Source organism: Grammomys surdaster, unplaced genomic scaffold (genome assembly GCF_004785775.1).
Source record: "Grammomys surdaster isolate TR1022 unplaced genomic scaffold, NIH_TR_1.0 278, whole genome shotgun sequence".
Classification (NCBI taxonomy): Eukaryota; Metazoa; Chordata; class Mammalia; order Rodentia; family Muridae; genus Grammomys; species Grammomys surdaster.
Window position 1 is genome coordinate 13,091,652 of NW_021604719.1, and position 15,843 is coordinate 13,107,494.

Sequence of the window (15,843 nt, forward strand, 5' to 3'; positions counted from 1 at the left end):
CGGGTGTTGGTTTGTTTACTTGAGACAGCATGTCTACATAGCCCTGGATGTCCTGTAACTCACCATGTAGACCTGGCTGGCCTTGAACTCACAAAGATATTTCTGCCTCTGCCTCCCAAGTTCTAAAGTTAAAGGTACCTACCATCACACCCAGCTATAAATTGAGATTATTTCTCTAAGATAATCCAGCCCCTTTGAGGCAACTGTACCTGAAACATGGGTGTCCTGTCTCAAGGACTTGTGCCCACTACCATCTGGCCCCCTCTTCTGACTGAAGAGACAAGCACCTCACCCACTATCATAGCAGACCAGGGACAACCTGGCACTATTTTAATTCTGACTCAAAAAAAAAAAAAAAAAGATCTGCTTCTGTCCTATGTGCTGGTGTGCTCCTTTAATTCTAACATTCAGGAGGCAGAAGCGAGAGGATCTGAGTTCAAGCCTAGCCTGGTCTACAGATCGAGTTCCAGAACAGATAAGACTACACAGAGAAACCCTGTCTCAAATAAAACAAAAGAAAAAAATCGGCATATAAGGAAATCCCAGTCATTCTGGCTCCATCACTTTTACTGAACAACGTAGTCACATACACCGCCACTGGAAGTTTCAGAAGGCAAGCTGAGTAGGGAAACTGGGCAGAAGTGTCAGAGCATGAATTTGGTGTGGAGGGCAAGCGTTGAGGACAAGCCCAGCTGTCAGAACCAAAGCACCATGAGGGGGGAACTCTGGGAGCTCCAGATGGTTGGATATGGTAGGATCAATGGAAAATTTGATCAGGGGTTATGGATTAAGCTTATATCAAAAATAAGAGTTGTAGATACCGAGCAGGACGGAGTTAAAATGACCCCTCTGGTGCTGGACTAGATCTGAAAATGCTGGTGTAAGCCCCCAATTGCTAATATAAAAAGGTTAGGAATAAATGCCAATCTCTATGTCTGCTCAAGATGAGGACCTAGTGCAGAGCACCCTCACATCAACAAGCTTACTGATACCAGACATCTATTTTTAAATATGTAACAGTGGAGCCAGAGAGATAACTCTGTCAGTAAAATCATTGCCTTGCAAGCATGAGGTCTTGAGTCTGAGCCCCAGAAACCAAGGGGGGCAGGGGAACCTGGCATGCTATTATGCTACACTTCTAGACCACTGAAGATAGAGCCTGGCAGATCTCTGAGGCTCTCTTTGACTGGACATTCAATCTAGTCTACTTGGTGAGTTCAAAGATGGTGAGTTGTTGTCTCAAAAAGAGTTGACCTGTGACTTTCACATGCACACAAACACACATACCCATGCACCAGCATACACATGGGAAGGCATACACAATAAAATTAGAGAAGGAAATACTTTACAGTGGGTGATGCTGCAGATGTCTCCTTAAAAATACACGCCACCTGATAGGAACAGTGGTCTGAAGCACCAATGCTGAGGGTCACCTATGACTTCCAAAGTCAGGGCCACAATGTCAAGACAAAAGGCCACTGGAGAGTGGTGTTGCTGGGAGCATAACCAAAGTTTAATAAGATCAAAAGACTAGATCTAACATATTGGCAGTTGTCTTAGCTGTTTCTATTGCTGTGAAGAGACACCTTGACCACAGCAGCTCTTCTAAAGAAAACATTTAATTGAGGCTGGCTTACAGTTTAGAGGGTTAGTGCATTATCATCATGGCAGGAAGCATGGTAGCATACAGGCAGCCATAGTGCTGAGAAGGAACCAAGAGTTCTACATCTGGATCAGCAGGCAGCAGGAAGAGAGAAAAAGCCACTGGACCTGGCTTGAGTTTCTGAAATGTGAAAGCCTGCCCGCAATGACCTACAACACTTCTTCCAATAAAGACACACCTACTCCAACAAAGCTATACCTCTAATACGAGTACTCCCTGAGTCTACGGGGCCCTATTTCATTCAAAACACCACAGCAGTAATGTACTAATTTCCTAGTTTTGATGGCTGCATACTCACAGGAAATTGTCATTATTTATAGGAAACATTCTTGAAAGCTGTCCTCTGGCCTTTTTTACATGTGCACTGTGACATATGTGCACACGCAAAATAAATAAATGAAATTTAAAAATTTTAAATAATGTACAAAAATCTACTTGTCTGCTGGCTAAGGCCAAGTATAAAATAAAATATAAACATTCTAAAGAGGGTGGGGGGACAAGGTCCTGGAAACATGGTCCAGTAGTTAACAGCACTGGCTTCTCTTCCAGATGACCCAGATTCTATTCCCAACACCCAAATAACAGATAACCAACCTGTTGAGCTGCAGTTTCAGACGGTATAACCTCTTCATACTTTCTCCCTCCTGGTGCTTTCATGAAAATTACATAGGTAATATTTTAGTGCTTTGAGAATTGCCTGGACACCCTGTAAATCTCAATCAAACAAGCAGAATTTCCTACAGAGCTGTTCAGACGGGTTAACCTCACACACAATCATCATGGAGAGGAGAGTGATGGAAAAATCTAATCACACTTCTTTTCTGAAAGATTATGTGTATGTTTGTCTGCATGAGTTCATGTCCACATACGTGTTCACGTGCCTGCAGAGATGAGAAGAGGACAACAGTTTTCCTGGAGCTAGAGCTGAGGCAGTTCCAAGCCACCACATAGGTGCTGGGAACCCAATTTGGGTCCTCTGGACTAGAGGTAAGCACTCTGAATCACTGAGCCATCTCTTTAACCCCTTAAACATATTCTTAACTTAAAAGGTAGAAACTGTTTGGTACTTGGGGCTTACCCCATGGAAGTGCAGGTGAACTGTGTAGCTAACAGAAGTGTGCTGGCAGGTAAGGAACCTGATGGAAGTGGAGTAGTAAGCTCGGCATGTCTGCTGACTGGAAACTTCCAGTCAACTCTAACATGGCTTGAGCAACAGTGACACCTGCAGGTTAACACTGTAAAGACAACTGAGACTTCCACTCAAGACCTGGAGATAGGTAGGTTTCTATCTCTAGCACTGCATTAAACTGGCATGGTGGTGTACAGCTGTAATCCCAGTACTGGAGAGGTGGCAGTCTGATCAGGAGTTCAATGTCACTGTCAGCTACACAGTAAGCTCAAGGCCAGCCTGGACCCTGCATTTAAATGGGGGGTAGAAAGATGGCTCAGCAGGTAAGAGCACTTGCTGCTTTTCCAGAGGATCTGGGTTCAACTCCAGCACCCACTCATCAGCTCAGAGCTATAACTCCAGGCCCGAGGAGTCAACACACTCTTGTGGTTGGTGCAGACACACATTTAGGCAGAAGACCCATACTCATAAAAATATATTAACAGGCAGGGCTAGGAAGATAGCTCAGTGAATCAAGCACCTGCCACACAAGCATGAAGGAGGGAGTGTGGACCCCGGCACTCACAGACACAGGGTAGGCACAGCAACCGCTTGTAATCCTGACAGCAGAGACAGATGGAGGATTTACAGGCGGCTACACAGGATCGCTAAATCAGCTCAGCTTCAATATGTAAAGTAGATAACCATCACACATGACCTGTGTACACATGCACGAGTGCCCGCTTTCATGGGCAACTTCAGTCCCAAAGTTCCCAGCAAGTCCTGGGACAAGAAAGAAGGACTGTCTACCCTACACATTTCTTTCAGGAGCAGTCATAACTGGGTGAATAGTCTTTGTCATTAGAGCCTTATTTTTGTTGCTGTGGTGCTAGGATTTGAACCCAGGACTTCACACATGCCCAGCAACCATTCACAAGTGTGTTAAGTCCCTCACCTCACCTAACAATGACCCACTGTCATTTAGAACACTGCAAATCACATACATGAAACTGTGCCCCAGCATGTGAGGGGTACCTCTCCCCTTACATCCCTACCAGGAGGGGACCATGAATCTTTAGCACTACTCAGAAGACAGTCTTCACATCTCTCTACTGCAAAGACTTCTTCCTGTCTATTCCGTTTTCCGTGTCCCCAACCTCCTATGTTGGCATGTTCTTTACTAAGAAATGATTAGCTGTAATTAAAAAGTAACTAGTGACACAAAAACTCACCAAACCTATCTTTTGCTAAACGTAGCTAGATTGTTAATATTTAATTTTGGATTTTTGATAAATGAGTATCTTGATTTAGTCAGGGGTCTGGGATCACTGGAGGTTAGTCACTGCTGTCCTCAAATCGGTCATTTATCCAGGGCAAATCAGAGTCCTCTTAGGCATCTTCAGAGTAGCCGAAGGAATGGCTAAGTGATGCCAAGCTGACGCAGTGTCACTGAAACTTGATTCCTTGAGCCAGAGGGAGGGACGTGCTGTAGTTGATGGTACTGGGGAAGAGAAGGAAATGAATGGCAGCACACACATAATATACAATCCTTTCATAACATTAAAGACATCGGTCCATTTATAGTATCAACTTACAGTCGGTAAAACAAACAAACAATCAGTATACAAAACAACATCAGTACTATTCCTTACCATGGAAAAAGACAAGCATAAACAGCTAGAACACACAAATCACCTGCTACCTATAGTTTTTCTTTTGATCATAATACAAGAACAGGGGCGATGTAACTTTCTCTCTTAACTTATTATCAGGAGAAATGTAAATATTCTCATTTTGGTAAGAATATAGTAATTTTTTTAAAGTTTGTATTTCTTTTCTCAAACTAGTTACCATGATGCACTCGGAATTTCTCCTGAGAGGAGAAGTATTCTGAGCCAACAAACTCTAAGAAAATACAAGAAAGGTAAAACAAGTCCCAGACAGCATCTCCAGAAGGCGGCTTCCTCAGTCATCATGCAAATATCCTAGCAACTCGGCCTCTAGAGTCTTGCTCATACTTCCAAGCTGGTCCCCCTCCCCTAAACTTGAAGGCCAGACCCCCAACCTCCTCTCTAACTTCACTATGCAAGAAAACTCCATCACGGGAGAGACGGAAAGGACGGCTCCTTACACCTCCTCATGCTGAGTGAGCCAGTGTCCTGCTCCTTCCTGTCCCATCTCTGGGATAGGACCCAACAAGGAAACTTCAGCGTCCATTGCTATGCTAGACAAGAAGGCTGGAAGGCACAATCTTTCACTGGAAATGTGTGGGAAACACTTTTTCGGACTCTTTTCTGATTTTTGGAATATGTGACTATACAGAGGATAGGACTCAAGTCTCCCCATCAAGTCCATTCCTGTTTCCTATGCCTCTGTACACTGCCTCAACTGTATACATTCCTAGTGATACCTCCACTGTGACTGCTACTCATCACATGATGTCATGCTCATGCAGAGTTGTTTTTCAGATTTGGGAACATTAGTGATGCTTAAGCATGCAGGCTAAAAAAAAAAAAAAAGGAGGTAGCTGCAAAGTATAGAAAAGTAAAATCAAGAGAAACTGAGCAAAGACAAAACTGGAAGGCAGGAGAGCAACTGCCTGCTCCCAAAGGCTTCAAGACCACACCCTCCTCCCCAGAGCCTTTCCTTACCATGTGGATCTCCGCATGTACTGCTTCCAGGCATCGCTGCCAGATTCCCGGCCACCACCGGTGTGCTTCTCTCCTCCTACAGAAACACAAAGCCATCTCACATCCTTCCCCGCAGGCTCTCACCAGTGCTATCAGATTTAGACAGACCACTGCATAGGGCAATCCACACCTATAATCCTACCACTCTGAGACTGAGGCAGGAGGATTATTAGTTCAAGATCAGCCTGGGATATGTAAGATGAAGTGCTTGTCCCCCACAAAAAGCAAAAGAAAATGGAAGAGAAGATGGAAGGGGTTGTTGACAGTGGCGGCTGGAGAGATGGCTTGGTGCTTAGGAACACTGGCTGCTCTTCCATTAGGACCCAGGTTCAGTTCCCAGCACCCATAGAGAAACTCATAACCATCTGTAACTCCAGTTCCAGTGCCCTCTTTTTAGCCCCTGTAGGCACCAAGCATGTAAGTGGGTGTACATACACACACACACAAACACACACTGGCAAATATTCATAGATATCAAAATCAATAAGTCTTTAAAAATGTTTAAACAAGAAAAAAAAGGAAGGGGGGCTGGAGAGATGGCTCAGCGGTTAAGAGCACTGATTGCTCTTCTAGAGGTCCTGAGTTCAATTCCCAGCAACCACATGGTGGCTCACAACCATCCGTAATGGGATCCAATGCATTCTTCTGGTATGTCTGAAGACAGCTACAGTGTACTCATATAAATAAAATAAATAAATCTTTTAAAAAAAAAAAAAAAAAAAAAAAAAAAAGAAAAAGAAAAAAAAGGAAGGAGATCAACACAGAGACCCACAACTGACCAATGCAGAGACTGAGAGACTTTGGAGTACTCTGCCTTAAAAGGGATGTCATCAGAGGCAGGCAGCTCTCTGTGAGTTACTGTCTGGCCTGGTCTACAGACTGAGTTCCAGGACAGACAAAGCTTCAGAGAAACCTTTAGGGGTTGGAGGTGAAGACTAAACAAACAAAAGGATGTCATCAAACCCCTTCCCTCAAGGTACATAGATCTATATTGAAGAGGAAGCAGAAAAATTGTAAGAACGAGAAGGGGTGGGTGATCCCAACCAAAGTGTCTTCCAAACACAACAGAACTGAGGCACATATGAACACAGAGACTGGCAACACACACAAAACCTCTACAAGTTCAAACCAGAAGGGATTCCAGCTCCAAAACGGGAAATGAAGACCAGGCCCCACCCCTAACCAAGAAACTATGTATAGTGACAGCTAACGGTAAAGAAGAAATCCGCCTTCTTCAGCAGCACAGCAATGCAATGCTGACTAGTAATTAGTTAGCCAAAACAAAGTGAGCTCCACAGGGCTTTCAGAATTTGTATTTAGCTTTAGTGGTTTTTGTCTTGTTAGTCTTCTGCTTGTTTGATTAGTGTGTGTGTTTTGAAGAGAGAGAGAAAGCATAAAGTTGGATTAGGGAGGTAGGAAGGCTCTGGTAGGCAACTTAAGTTTACTATAAAGTGTTGTGTTTGGGGTTTTGTTGTTTTCTTTTTTCAATCTAGGTCTTGCTAGCCTGGTACACAGTCCAGGCTGGCCTCAAATTTATGGCAATCCTCTGCCTCAGCCTACCAAAAGCTGGTTTGTTTACTATTTTTGTGTTACATTGATTTGTGTGTATGTGTGTGCATGTCCATGTGCATGTGTGTTCATGAGTATTCATACCACAGCATGAGCATAGAGACCAGAAGACAACCTTCAAGAGTTGGTTCTTTCCTTCTACCATATGGAGACTAAACTCAGATTCTCAGGCCTGATGGTGAGAACCCTAACCCACTAAGCCATCTTGCTGGTCCCACTATGAATAATTTTAAACAAATACAACTGAGTATATGCATTACCACCACCACCACCACCACCACCCCCAAAAAAAAAACCAAGCAAGCAAACAAAAAACTACCACTAAGCATGCATCAGTAACTCACATCTTATTAAGAAAAAAGACGAACGGGCCCGGTGAAGAGTATTTCATCTAGAGAAAGGTAAGATGCTGAAGATACAAGGTGAGGAGCAGATAAAGACCTGAGTGGATGCATGCTGTTGCCATGAGCACAGACATGCCAGGGACCCAATGGGAAGGCCTTCCCGGGTCTGAGTATGGGTGCCCACCCACAGTTGTCCTTTAGGAAAAACTTGTGTGTGTGCAAAACATTTCAACCACAGCTCCTTCATCCTGAGAATTGCAACCTGAGGCTGCCTCCCACAGTGCCTTCCTGTGGAAATTAGCCGCTTCCTCCTCCTCCTCCTCCTCCTCCTCCTCCTCCTCCTCCTCCTCCTCCTCTTCCTCCTCTTCTTCCTCCTCTTCTTCCTCTTCCTCCTCGTCTTCCTCCTCCTCCTGTCCTCACTATAGATAATAAATGCACACAGTTCCCAGGCTGCTGGTGGTGTATCTCCATCAGACTGCAAAGTCCACCAGACCTCAGTGTTTCTGTATGTATGCCTGCCTGACTGCCTTCCCTCCCTCCCTCCATTCCTCCCTCCCTCCATTCCTCCCTCCCTCCCTTCCTTTCAGATTTATTTATTTTATGTGAGGACACTGTTGCTCTCCTCAGACACACCAAAACAGAGCATCAGATCCCATTATAGGTGGTTGTGAGCCATCGTGTGGGTGCTGGGAATTGAACTTAGGACCTCTGGGAGAGCAATCAGTACTCTTAACAGCTGAGCCAGATCTCCAGCCCCCCTGCTGTTTCTTCATTTTTTTTTTCTCCCATCACCTAGGTCAATCCCTAAATCTGCCACACAATATATTGTTTTCTGGCTTTGATTTGAAGTAGAGGTTTTTAACCATTCTGGGTCCGGGATCTTCTTCCTAGAAAAAATACTGAATTTCCAGGTTCATATATCTCGGACTAAGAGCCCTGATCCAACCTAAGCAGAAGATGAGCGCGCGCGCTCTCTCTCTCTCTCTCTCTCTCTCTCTCTCTCTCTCTCTCTCTCTCTGTGTGTGTGTGTGTGTGTCTCCCTGTGTGTGTTTGTGTGTGTATGTGTGTGTGTGTGTTTCAAGACAAGGTTTCTCTGTGTAGCTCTGGCTGTCCTGGGACCCTGGGACTCACTCTGTAGACCAGGCTAGCCTCAAAAATCAGAGATCCACCTGCCTCTGACTCCCAGGTGCTCTGCTGGGATAAAAGGCATATGACACCACCTCCCACCTTGTGTTTCCAGTTCTTGACAAATTTCTAAAGATGAACTCTACTCTTTCTTTCCTGCTCAATGCAGAAAATGAGCAATGAGGGCAGAGGCTCTCGGTCAATGGTGCAGTACTGGCCTAGCATACATGTCACCCAGGTTCAGTCTCTAGAACCAAACATAAAGGCATCTTTTAAGAAAAGATGAGTCTCTACATACCAAACGCACCGCCGATCTCAGCCCCGCTGGTGGGAATATTGACGTTCACAATGCCACAGTCTGAACCTTTAGGTCTGTGTGTGAGGAGAGGAACAGTGAGAAGAACATACAGGAAATAAAACCAGAACGAAACAAAGCACAGACACTCGGGGTTGCGCTGTGAACACGATCACTCACCACCACCACATCAGACTTACATACATTTTCAACAGACTAAGTTATACCCAAGCCAGCGGAAGATTCTGCCCAAATCCTTGGTAAAGATACTACTCGAAAGTCCCTGTTTTACTTCATTGTTCCATTCAAAGACCTCTTCTTCATTCTAGAAGGATAGAGAAGACCAGGAGCTGTTAGTGTTTCTGGTCTTACTGTGATCAGGTCAAAGATCATTTCATAAAATGTAGTTTTGGTGCACAGAAGAAAACCAAGAGTTAGCGCTTGCTTAAATCTGATTCTGTCACGGTTTGGGTCTTTGTTTTTTTACCTGGAATTTGAAGACATAAAGAATTGGGGCAAAAGTCTCCTTGTGAACAATGGGTGCGTCATGGGCAAGACCAGTCACAATGGTGGGCTCCACATAATTGCCAGGATGATCCATGACCTTAAGTAGAAAGATTTAAAAAAAAAAAAAAAAAAGAATGGATTTGCTTTTTCAGGACTTGGGGTCAGTGTACATCAGCCTTGCTTACATTTACTAGGAGAAAGCAAAACAGTATTTAACGTAAATTACTTCTCTAAAGCCGCATCTTTTGGAATAACTAATCTAAATAGTCTTACCAGCACACCAAGATTCCTTCCATACAGAGTTCTAGGGACCAAGAGAGGCAACTGTGACTGATTCCTTCTGTGTCTCTTGCATTTTCTGCCACTATTCCTCAAAACCCTTTTCCCTTGTAAGAGAGATGGGGAGAAGAAAAGCAGCTATATGGGACCTGTCACCAGTGTTTCTCAGTGATGTTTGTGCTCCAGAGGAAGAAAGGAACAAGGCTATCCCCACCTACCCAACGCTCTGATTACCTTGCCCCCATAGACCACTGTGCCTCCTTCCTTCTTTGCTTCTTCCACGGCTCTCACAAACATGCTCACCGCCTGTTTGGTGTGGAGAGGTCCATAGAGAATATTGGCTGGGGAGAGAGAAGGGATGCTCTTTGCTTTGCCTATAGTAGCATCACCACCCCCAACTCAAAACGTCAGAAATACATGTATACCAGCTGTCAAAAGGAAATAATTTGTAAAAACAGAACAAGTTACTCACGGTCCCAGGGGTTTCCAACACGGATCTGTGAGTAGGCATTTTTCAGTCTGTCTACAACTTCATTATGGATGCTTTCATGCAAAAACTATGTGAAGAACAGACATTCAAGAGAATAGCAAAATGAATACAAGTCTTAGGAGAATGAATAATATCTTCAACAGTACTGATTAGTAGCTACTAAGATAATATAGACTCCGATAACAAACTAAAACCATGCTTTTAATTGTGTATTTTCTAGTTTTAATATTAACTACATATAAATAATAATTTCTTCTAGGTAGGTGTTGAAATAAAACCATAAACCATAGCTGGGGATCTTGCAGGTTAGCTGGTCATAAGCTCATTTAGCACTCATACACCCTGGGCTTGACCCTCGCCACATATAATCAGTGTGGCACATCACATGCCTATAAGCCCAGTATTGAGAGGTAGAGGTAGGAAAATCAGAAGTTCAAGGCTATCCTCACCTACACAGGAAGCTTGAGGCTAGCCTGGGATACATGAGACCCTGTTTTACACAAACAAAAGGCACCCAAAAAAGAAAACCCAAACAGAACACCATAAACCATGTCTGTACCAAGTTTCTAAGAACCTCATCTGCTAAGCTACACGAATCCATTGTTCTTATTTTTGTAATACAGAACTTAATATAGTAACTTGGGTCTACCTGTCCCAAACTGTAACTGTGAGTCTTAGTAAACTTAGAAAACTGTGGGACTCATTGAGTCGGGGCAACCTCAGATGAGTCACCAAAAATACTGAGTTTCCAACCAGCTGTAGACAAGGATACTAATATACTTTATGCTATATTCTTTTATTTACATATAGAAGAAAGACAGAGTATATATTCTATATATGTGTGTGTGAGAGAGTGTGTGTATGTGTGTGGTATACATGTGCATGTGGTGTGTATTTTAAAGACATTGCCCAGGCTAGACTCAAATTCCTGGACTCATAGGACTCTCAGACCTCAGCCTCCCAAGTTCTAGGATTATAGGTCCACATTGCCACCTCTGCTCAAACCATACCTACTCGTAAGGAAAGAACAGACATGACAGGCATTTGGTTTTCAATAAGCCATATAACATTAAGTCAAATCTGAGACTTGAGACCAGAACAAAATACTTGAAATGTTTATAAAAAGCAATGCTATTGGTTAGAATTTAATCTGTCTCATCTCTAGAAGACATCGGTCACATTTGCCATGAAGTCTAACTCAAAGTTGGTACCACTTCTAAGTCTAGCTTGTCAACCAGTTGCAAACCCACTGCAGCTCAGGGTGGGTTAACATCTGCCACCACACAGAAGGAAAGGAATGCACACACTTGCCACTCATGTTTAAGGAATATATTTTTCTAGCAACACGTCTATGGCTCCTGCCAACAGAATCCACTAAACTGAAGTTTAAAAGCAGAAGAGGTGACTTATCAGTTAAAGAGCTCTTGCTGCTCTTCCAGAAGACCCAAGTTTGGTTGCCAGGACCTACATTGGGCTGTTCACAACCACCTATGTCTCCTGTTCCAGGAGACCCGATGCCCCTAGGCCTCCGAGAGCACCTGCACACAGCACACAGAGCGTGCACAGACACACACACACCTACATTCAAAGAAAGAAAAAGGATGATCTTAGGCACATACATGGACACACTCACCAGTCGCCTCACAGTGGTACACCTTTGGCCAGCTGTTCCCACGGCGGCAAACAGAGCCGATGGAAGAACCAAGCTAAGGTCTGCGTCCTCGAAAGCTTAACAAAGTACAAATGTGTGTCATCAGTGTGCAGTAGGCAAAGCATTTCTAAGCAGTATAAACAGTGCCTTTAGAAAATACAGTAACAACAGAAAGATCACCCCAAAACTGAAGATCCGTGGTACAGATGCACATTTGAAGGGGAAGCCACACTTCTCTAGAGAGTGTATGACAGAGCAAGGGGTTCTCCGAACTCTACCCAGATACACAGGTAAACTGAGGCTCATCTGTTTCAGAGACCCCTTGCTACTGCCTCCATGAAGACCCATGAGCTCCACCACTATCTGGGTACACCCTTGTCCCAGTCCACTCCCTGCTGCCATGAAGCTTCCTGTTCCTACCTGAGTCAGCCCACCGTCTGCTGCAGAGGACAATCAAAGCTTGCCCTCAGAAGGAGAAAGGGACAATCTTTGCATGGTAACCTCTGCAAGGGTGATTTACTACTATTTATTATTTATTTATACTATTTATCCTCCCTGCTTCCTGTGCCTTCCACAGTCTTACAGCTACTGTCTCCTCCTATGCCACCACCGTCACCTGTCTAACCTCAGCATCCTCCAATCAGGATGACGGAAAGAATGCATCACACACACAGACTAGACTTCCTACCCATTTCCGTGACTCTTTTTTTTTTTTTGGTTTTTCGAGACAGGGTTTCTCTGTGTAGCCCTGGCTGTCCTGGAACTCACTCTGTAGACCAGGCTGGCCTCGAACTCAGAAATCCACCTGCCTCTGCCTCCCAAGTGCTGGGATTAAAGGCGTGCGCCACCACCGCCCGGCTCCGTGACTCTTTTAATTCCAGTGTTTTATTTTCTTCCTCCCAGTTCTGGGGACCAAATCCAGAGTTGTGTACTTCTGAGGCTTTGTGCTGTGGCCTTGCCATCAGGTCTCAGAGCACAGTGCTGTCTTTAAGTCCTTCCTTTCATCCATTCAGACAGAAGGCATCACTACCCTATGTTACAGATGAAGAAACTACGGCTTTAGAAGCTGCATAGCAGTTAGGGAATTAGCTCAGCAGTATAAGAGCATGTACTGCTCTGGAAGACAACCCAAATTTGGTCCACAACAATCTTGTAAGGCAGCACACAACCACCTAACTCCATCTCTGAGGACTCTGATGCCCTCTTCTGGCTCCTCAGGTACCTGCAATCCCCTGCACAAACACACGCATGCACGCATACGCATGCGCACACATAAACACACATAAAAACAAAATCTTTTTTTTTTTTTTTTTGAGCCAGGGTTTCTCTTTATAGCTGGGGCTGTCCTGGAACTCACTCTGTAGACCAGGCTGGCCTCAAACTCAGAAATCCGCCTGCCTCTGCCTCCCAAGTGCTGGGATTAAAGGCGTGCGCCACCACCGCCCGGCTAAAAACAAAATCTTAAAAAGCAAAAAAAAAAAAAAAAAGGAAGTGTCCCTTCCTAACAAGAAAGCCCCTGATATGATGCAACTAAATGTCAACTTTGTGTCTGAAACCTAAAGAAATCAGCAAGTCACTTAGGAAACAATCGATTGTCCTAGGAAAACATATAGCCGGTTTCTGGAAAACAAGAGAAGAAAAAAGATGAAGAAGTAATGTCATGTTAGAGACAATAGAAGTCTTGTGGCCACATTCAAGGGCCCACATGAATCTGGCGTCTTCTCAGCTCCATCTTCCTTTCAGCCAAGTTCATGTCAACTCCTAAGGAAAATTCCTAAAGATGGGAACTGGGTCCCAAGCAGAGAGCACGGGAAGATGAGTTTCTATGCAAGTACCAGATATTCAATGACTGCAGACAGCAAACTGAAGAGAAAGCAAAGCCAAATGGGGCAGCCTTACCAATAATGGCATTATTTCCTCCAAGCTCCAACAAGCTTTTCCCTTTAAAAGAAAACAGACAGTTAATCTCTACTCAGTGCTCAATGTACACTGTCTCACAGTAGGACCATCCAGTTATCTTTCCATTTACTTTCTGATTAATAAAGCAGTGTAACAATGACATTAATGGCAACTATATCATTGTACAGTGATATGTACATATGAGAATGGTATTCTTGGGAAATACCGTGAAAGTGGACATGAATCACACACACATTCTATGTGGGCGAGCCCATGCACAATGCATGCTTCTACAAAGAGTAAATGACAAAGCATTAGGCAAATAGCTGCTGCTACTGTCAGCTCTGGTCAGAGAAACTTCCTTCTGTGAAGTTCAGCAGTGACTGTTGAGACTCATATGATCTAAGTACTGAGAATTAACAACTACTGAATGCCCACCATGAACAGGATGGGACATCTCTATCATGCCCGGGAGAAATCATGGAAGGAGACAGCAGTGGGAACAGTGACTTCCAGGCAGGATCTGGCTATCTATGGCAATTAGCTCAGTGTGGCCGTGTGACCACCTGCACAAGATGGGGCCTGTCAACATCATGGAAAAGGAGGAACTCATGGGGTCCCACCACTCCCTGAGGACTTTATACATAGTTGATGGCTGATGGAGAAAGGAGAGAGATTTTCTTCAGAGGTATAGCGACTGGTACAGCGTCTGTGCTCCTGTAAACAAACCCTCACCCTCAATCCTTCACACAACCCTAATTAAATTTCATTGGGGGCCTGACAAGATGGTCCAGCAAATAAAGGTGCCTGCAGCCAAGCCTGAGTTCAATCCCCAAGACCCACATGGTAGGAAAGTACTGACTCCTGCTAACTGCCCTTTCACCTCCACATGTGCATTATACACACGCACGGTCGTACGCACGCACGCACGCACGCACACACTAAAACCTAACAGAAAAAGGTTTTTTGAAGACACCAGGTCTCTCACACACACAAAAGACATTAACGAAAGAAGGGAGTAGTTAGAGAAAAGCAGAAGATGTGGGAGGCACAAGGGAAGATAATGGGGTGGGTAATTCCAGCAGTGGGAAAAACAAAATCCCTGCACATTAGAACACTGTGATTTAATCATTCAGTGTTGAATTTATTAATTGTTAGTTGTCAGTTTTATTTCACTATCTACTCAAGTCACTGTTAAAATGTGTGACAAGCAGGGCTCTTGACTTTTGACACCAACTCCCTCACATCCAGAGACATCATACAGACCTCTCTGAGCATGGGCTCATCTCATTCTCCCTGTGGACAAATGAAATCGGCCACAATATTATGGCTATGTGTTTTGTTCTGCTCCTTTGAATATATGTGTCCTCTAAAATAACTTATCTGAAGTGTCAGGACCCTGATACAGGAGAGTACATTCTCAGCATCACGGCTCTGAAGCAGGTGAGCATTCAGTACCTAGTACATATGAAAGCTATGGCTGCTGTCTGCAAAGCCTGAGACTATACCATCTCTAGCTTCTGAGGCAGGAATTGATTTAATGACAGCTCACTGGCAACAGCACAGCAGTATGCTAGGTGCTAAGAAGAAATAGAAGATTCTGCTGTACAGAAGACAGCAGTTTCTCCTTCCTGGATGCAAGTGATATTTGGCAAAACCTCCCTCCTAACTGCCAATCCACAGTCCCCTCCCAAACAAAAGTGCCTATCATTTAGGATAGCAAATGCATTCAGGAGTTTGCAATTCTACTACACTACTTATGCAAGAACAACAAACTACTGCTTTGTGTAAGGGGACGGTGAGGAGGTGGCAAACTGCCCCATGACGAGGCATGAATGAAGCTGAGAATCAATTTTCCAATTTATTATACACATGAGGTGTTTGTTGAAATCTATTGCACATTTTTCCGTTATTATTTCTCTTAATTTATTTTGTGTGTGTATGTATGTGTGAGAGAGAAAGAGTGTGAGAAAGAGTGAGAGTGAGAGAGAGAGAGAAAGAGAGAGAGACAGAGAGACAGAGAGAATGAGAGAGAGCACACAAGAGCACAGGCATTACAGCATACATATAGATAATTTTTAGGGAGTTTGCTCTTTCCTTCTTCGTTTATGAGGCGGAGTCCCCCGTATGTTAATCACTGGGCTATATATATGTGTGTGTGAGTTTCAGGTGATTCCTCTCTCTCTCTCTCTCTCTCTCTCTCTCTCTCTCTCTCTCTCTCTC

At 44.1% G+C, this 15,843-nt stretch overlaps 1 protein-coding gene across 1 annotated transcript in view; it reads right to left on the reverse strand.

Moving 5' to 3' along the window:
• Positions 1-4,011: 4,011 nt before the first annotated feature.
• Aldh7a1 (aldehyde dehydrogenase 7 family member A1) overlaps positions 4,012-15,843 on the reverse strand; it is a 30,908-nt gene continuing 19,076 nt past the window's right edge. The window contains exons 10-18 of the mRNA XM_028777162.1: positions 13,621-13,662; positions 11,704-11,798; positions 10,053-10,137; positions 9,815-9,921; positions 9,282-9,398; positions 9,022-9,119; positions 8,798-8,871; positions 5,423-5,498; positions 4,012-4,272 (exon numbers count right to left, since the gene is read on the reverse strand). Coding sequence (XP_028632995.1) covers positions 4,218-4,272; positions 5,423-5,498; positions 8,798-8,871; positions 9,022-9,119; positions 9,282-9,398; positions 9,815-9,921; positions 10,053-10,137; positions 11,704-11,798; positions 13,621-13,662 — 749 coding nt within the window. The 3' untranslated portion in view covers positions 4,012-4,217. The remainder of the gene's footprint in view (positions 4,273-5,422; positions 5,499-8,797; positions 8,872-9,021; positions 9,120-9,281; positions 9,399-9,814; positions 9,922-10,052; positions 10,138-11,703; positions 11,799-13,620; positions 13,663-15,843) is intronic.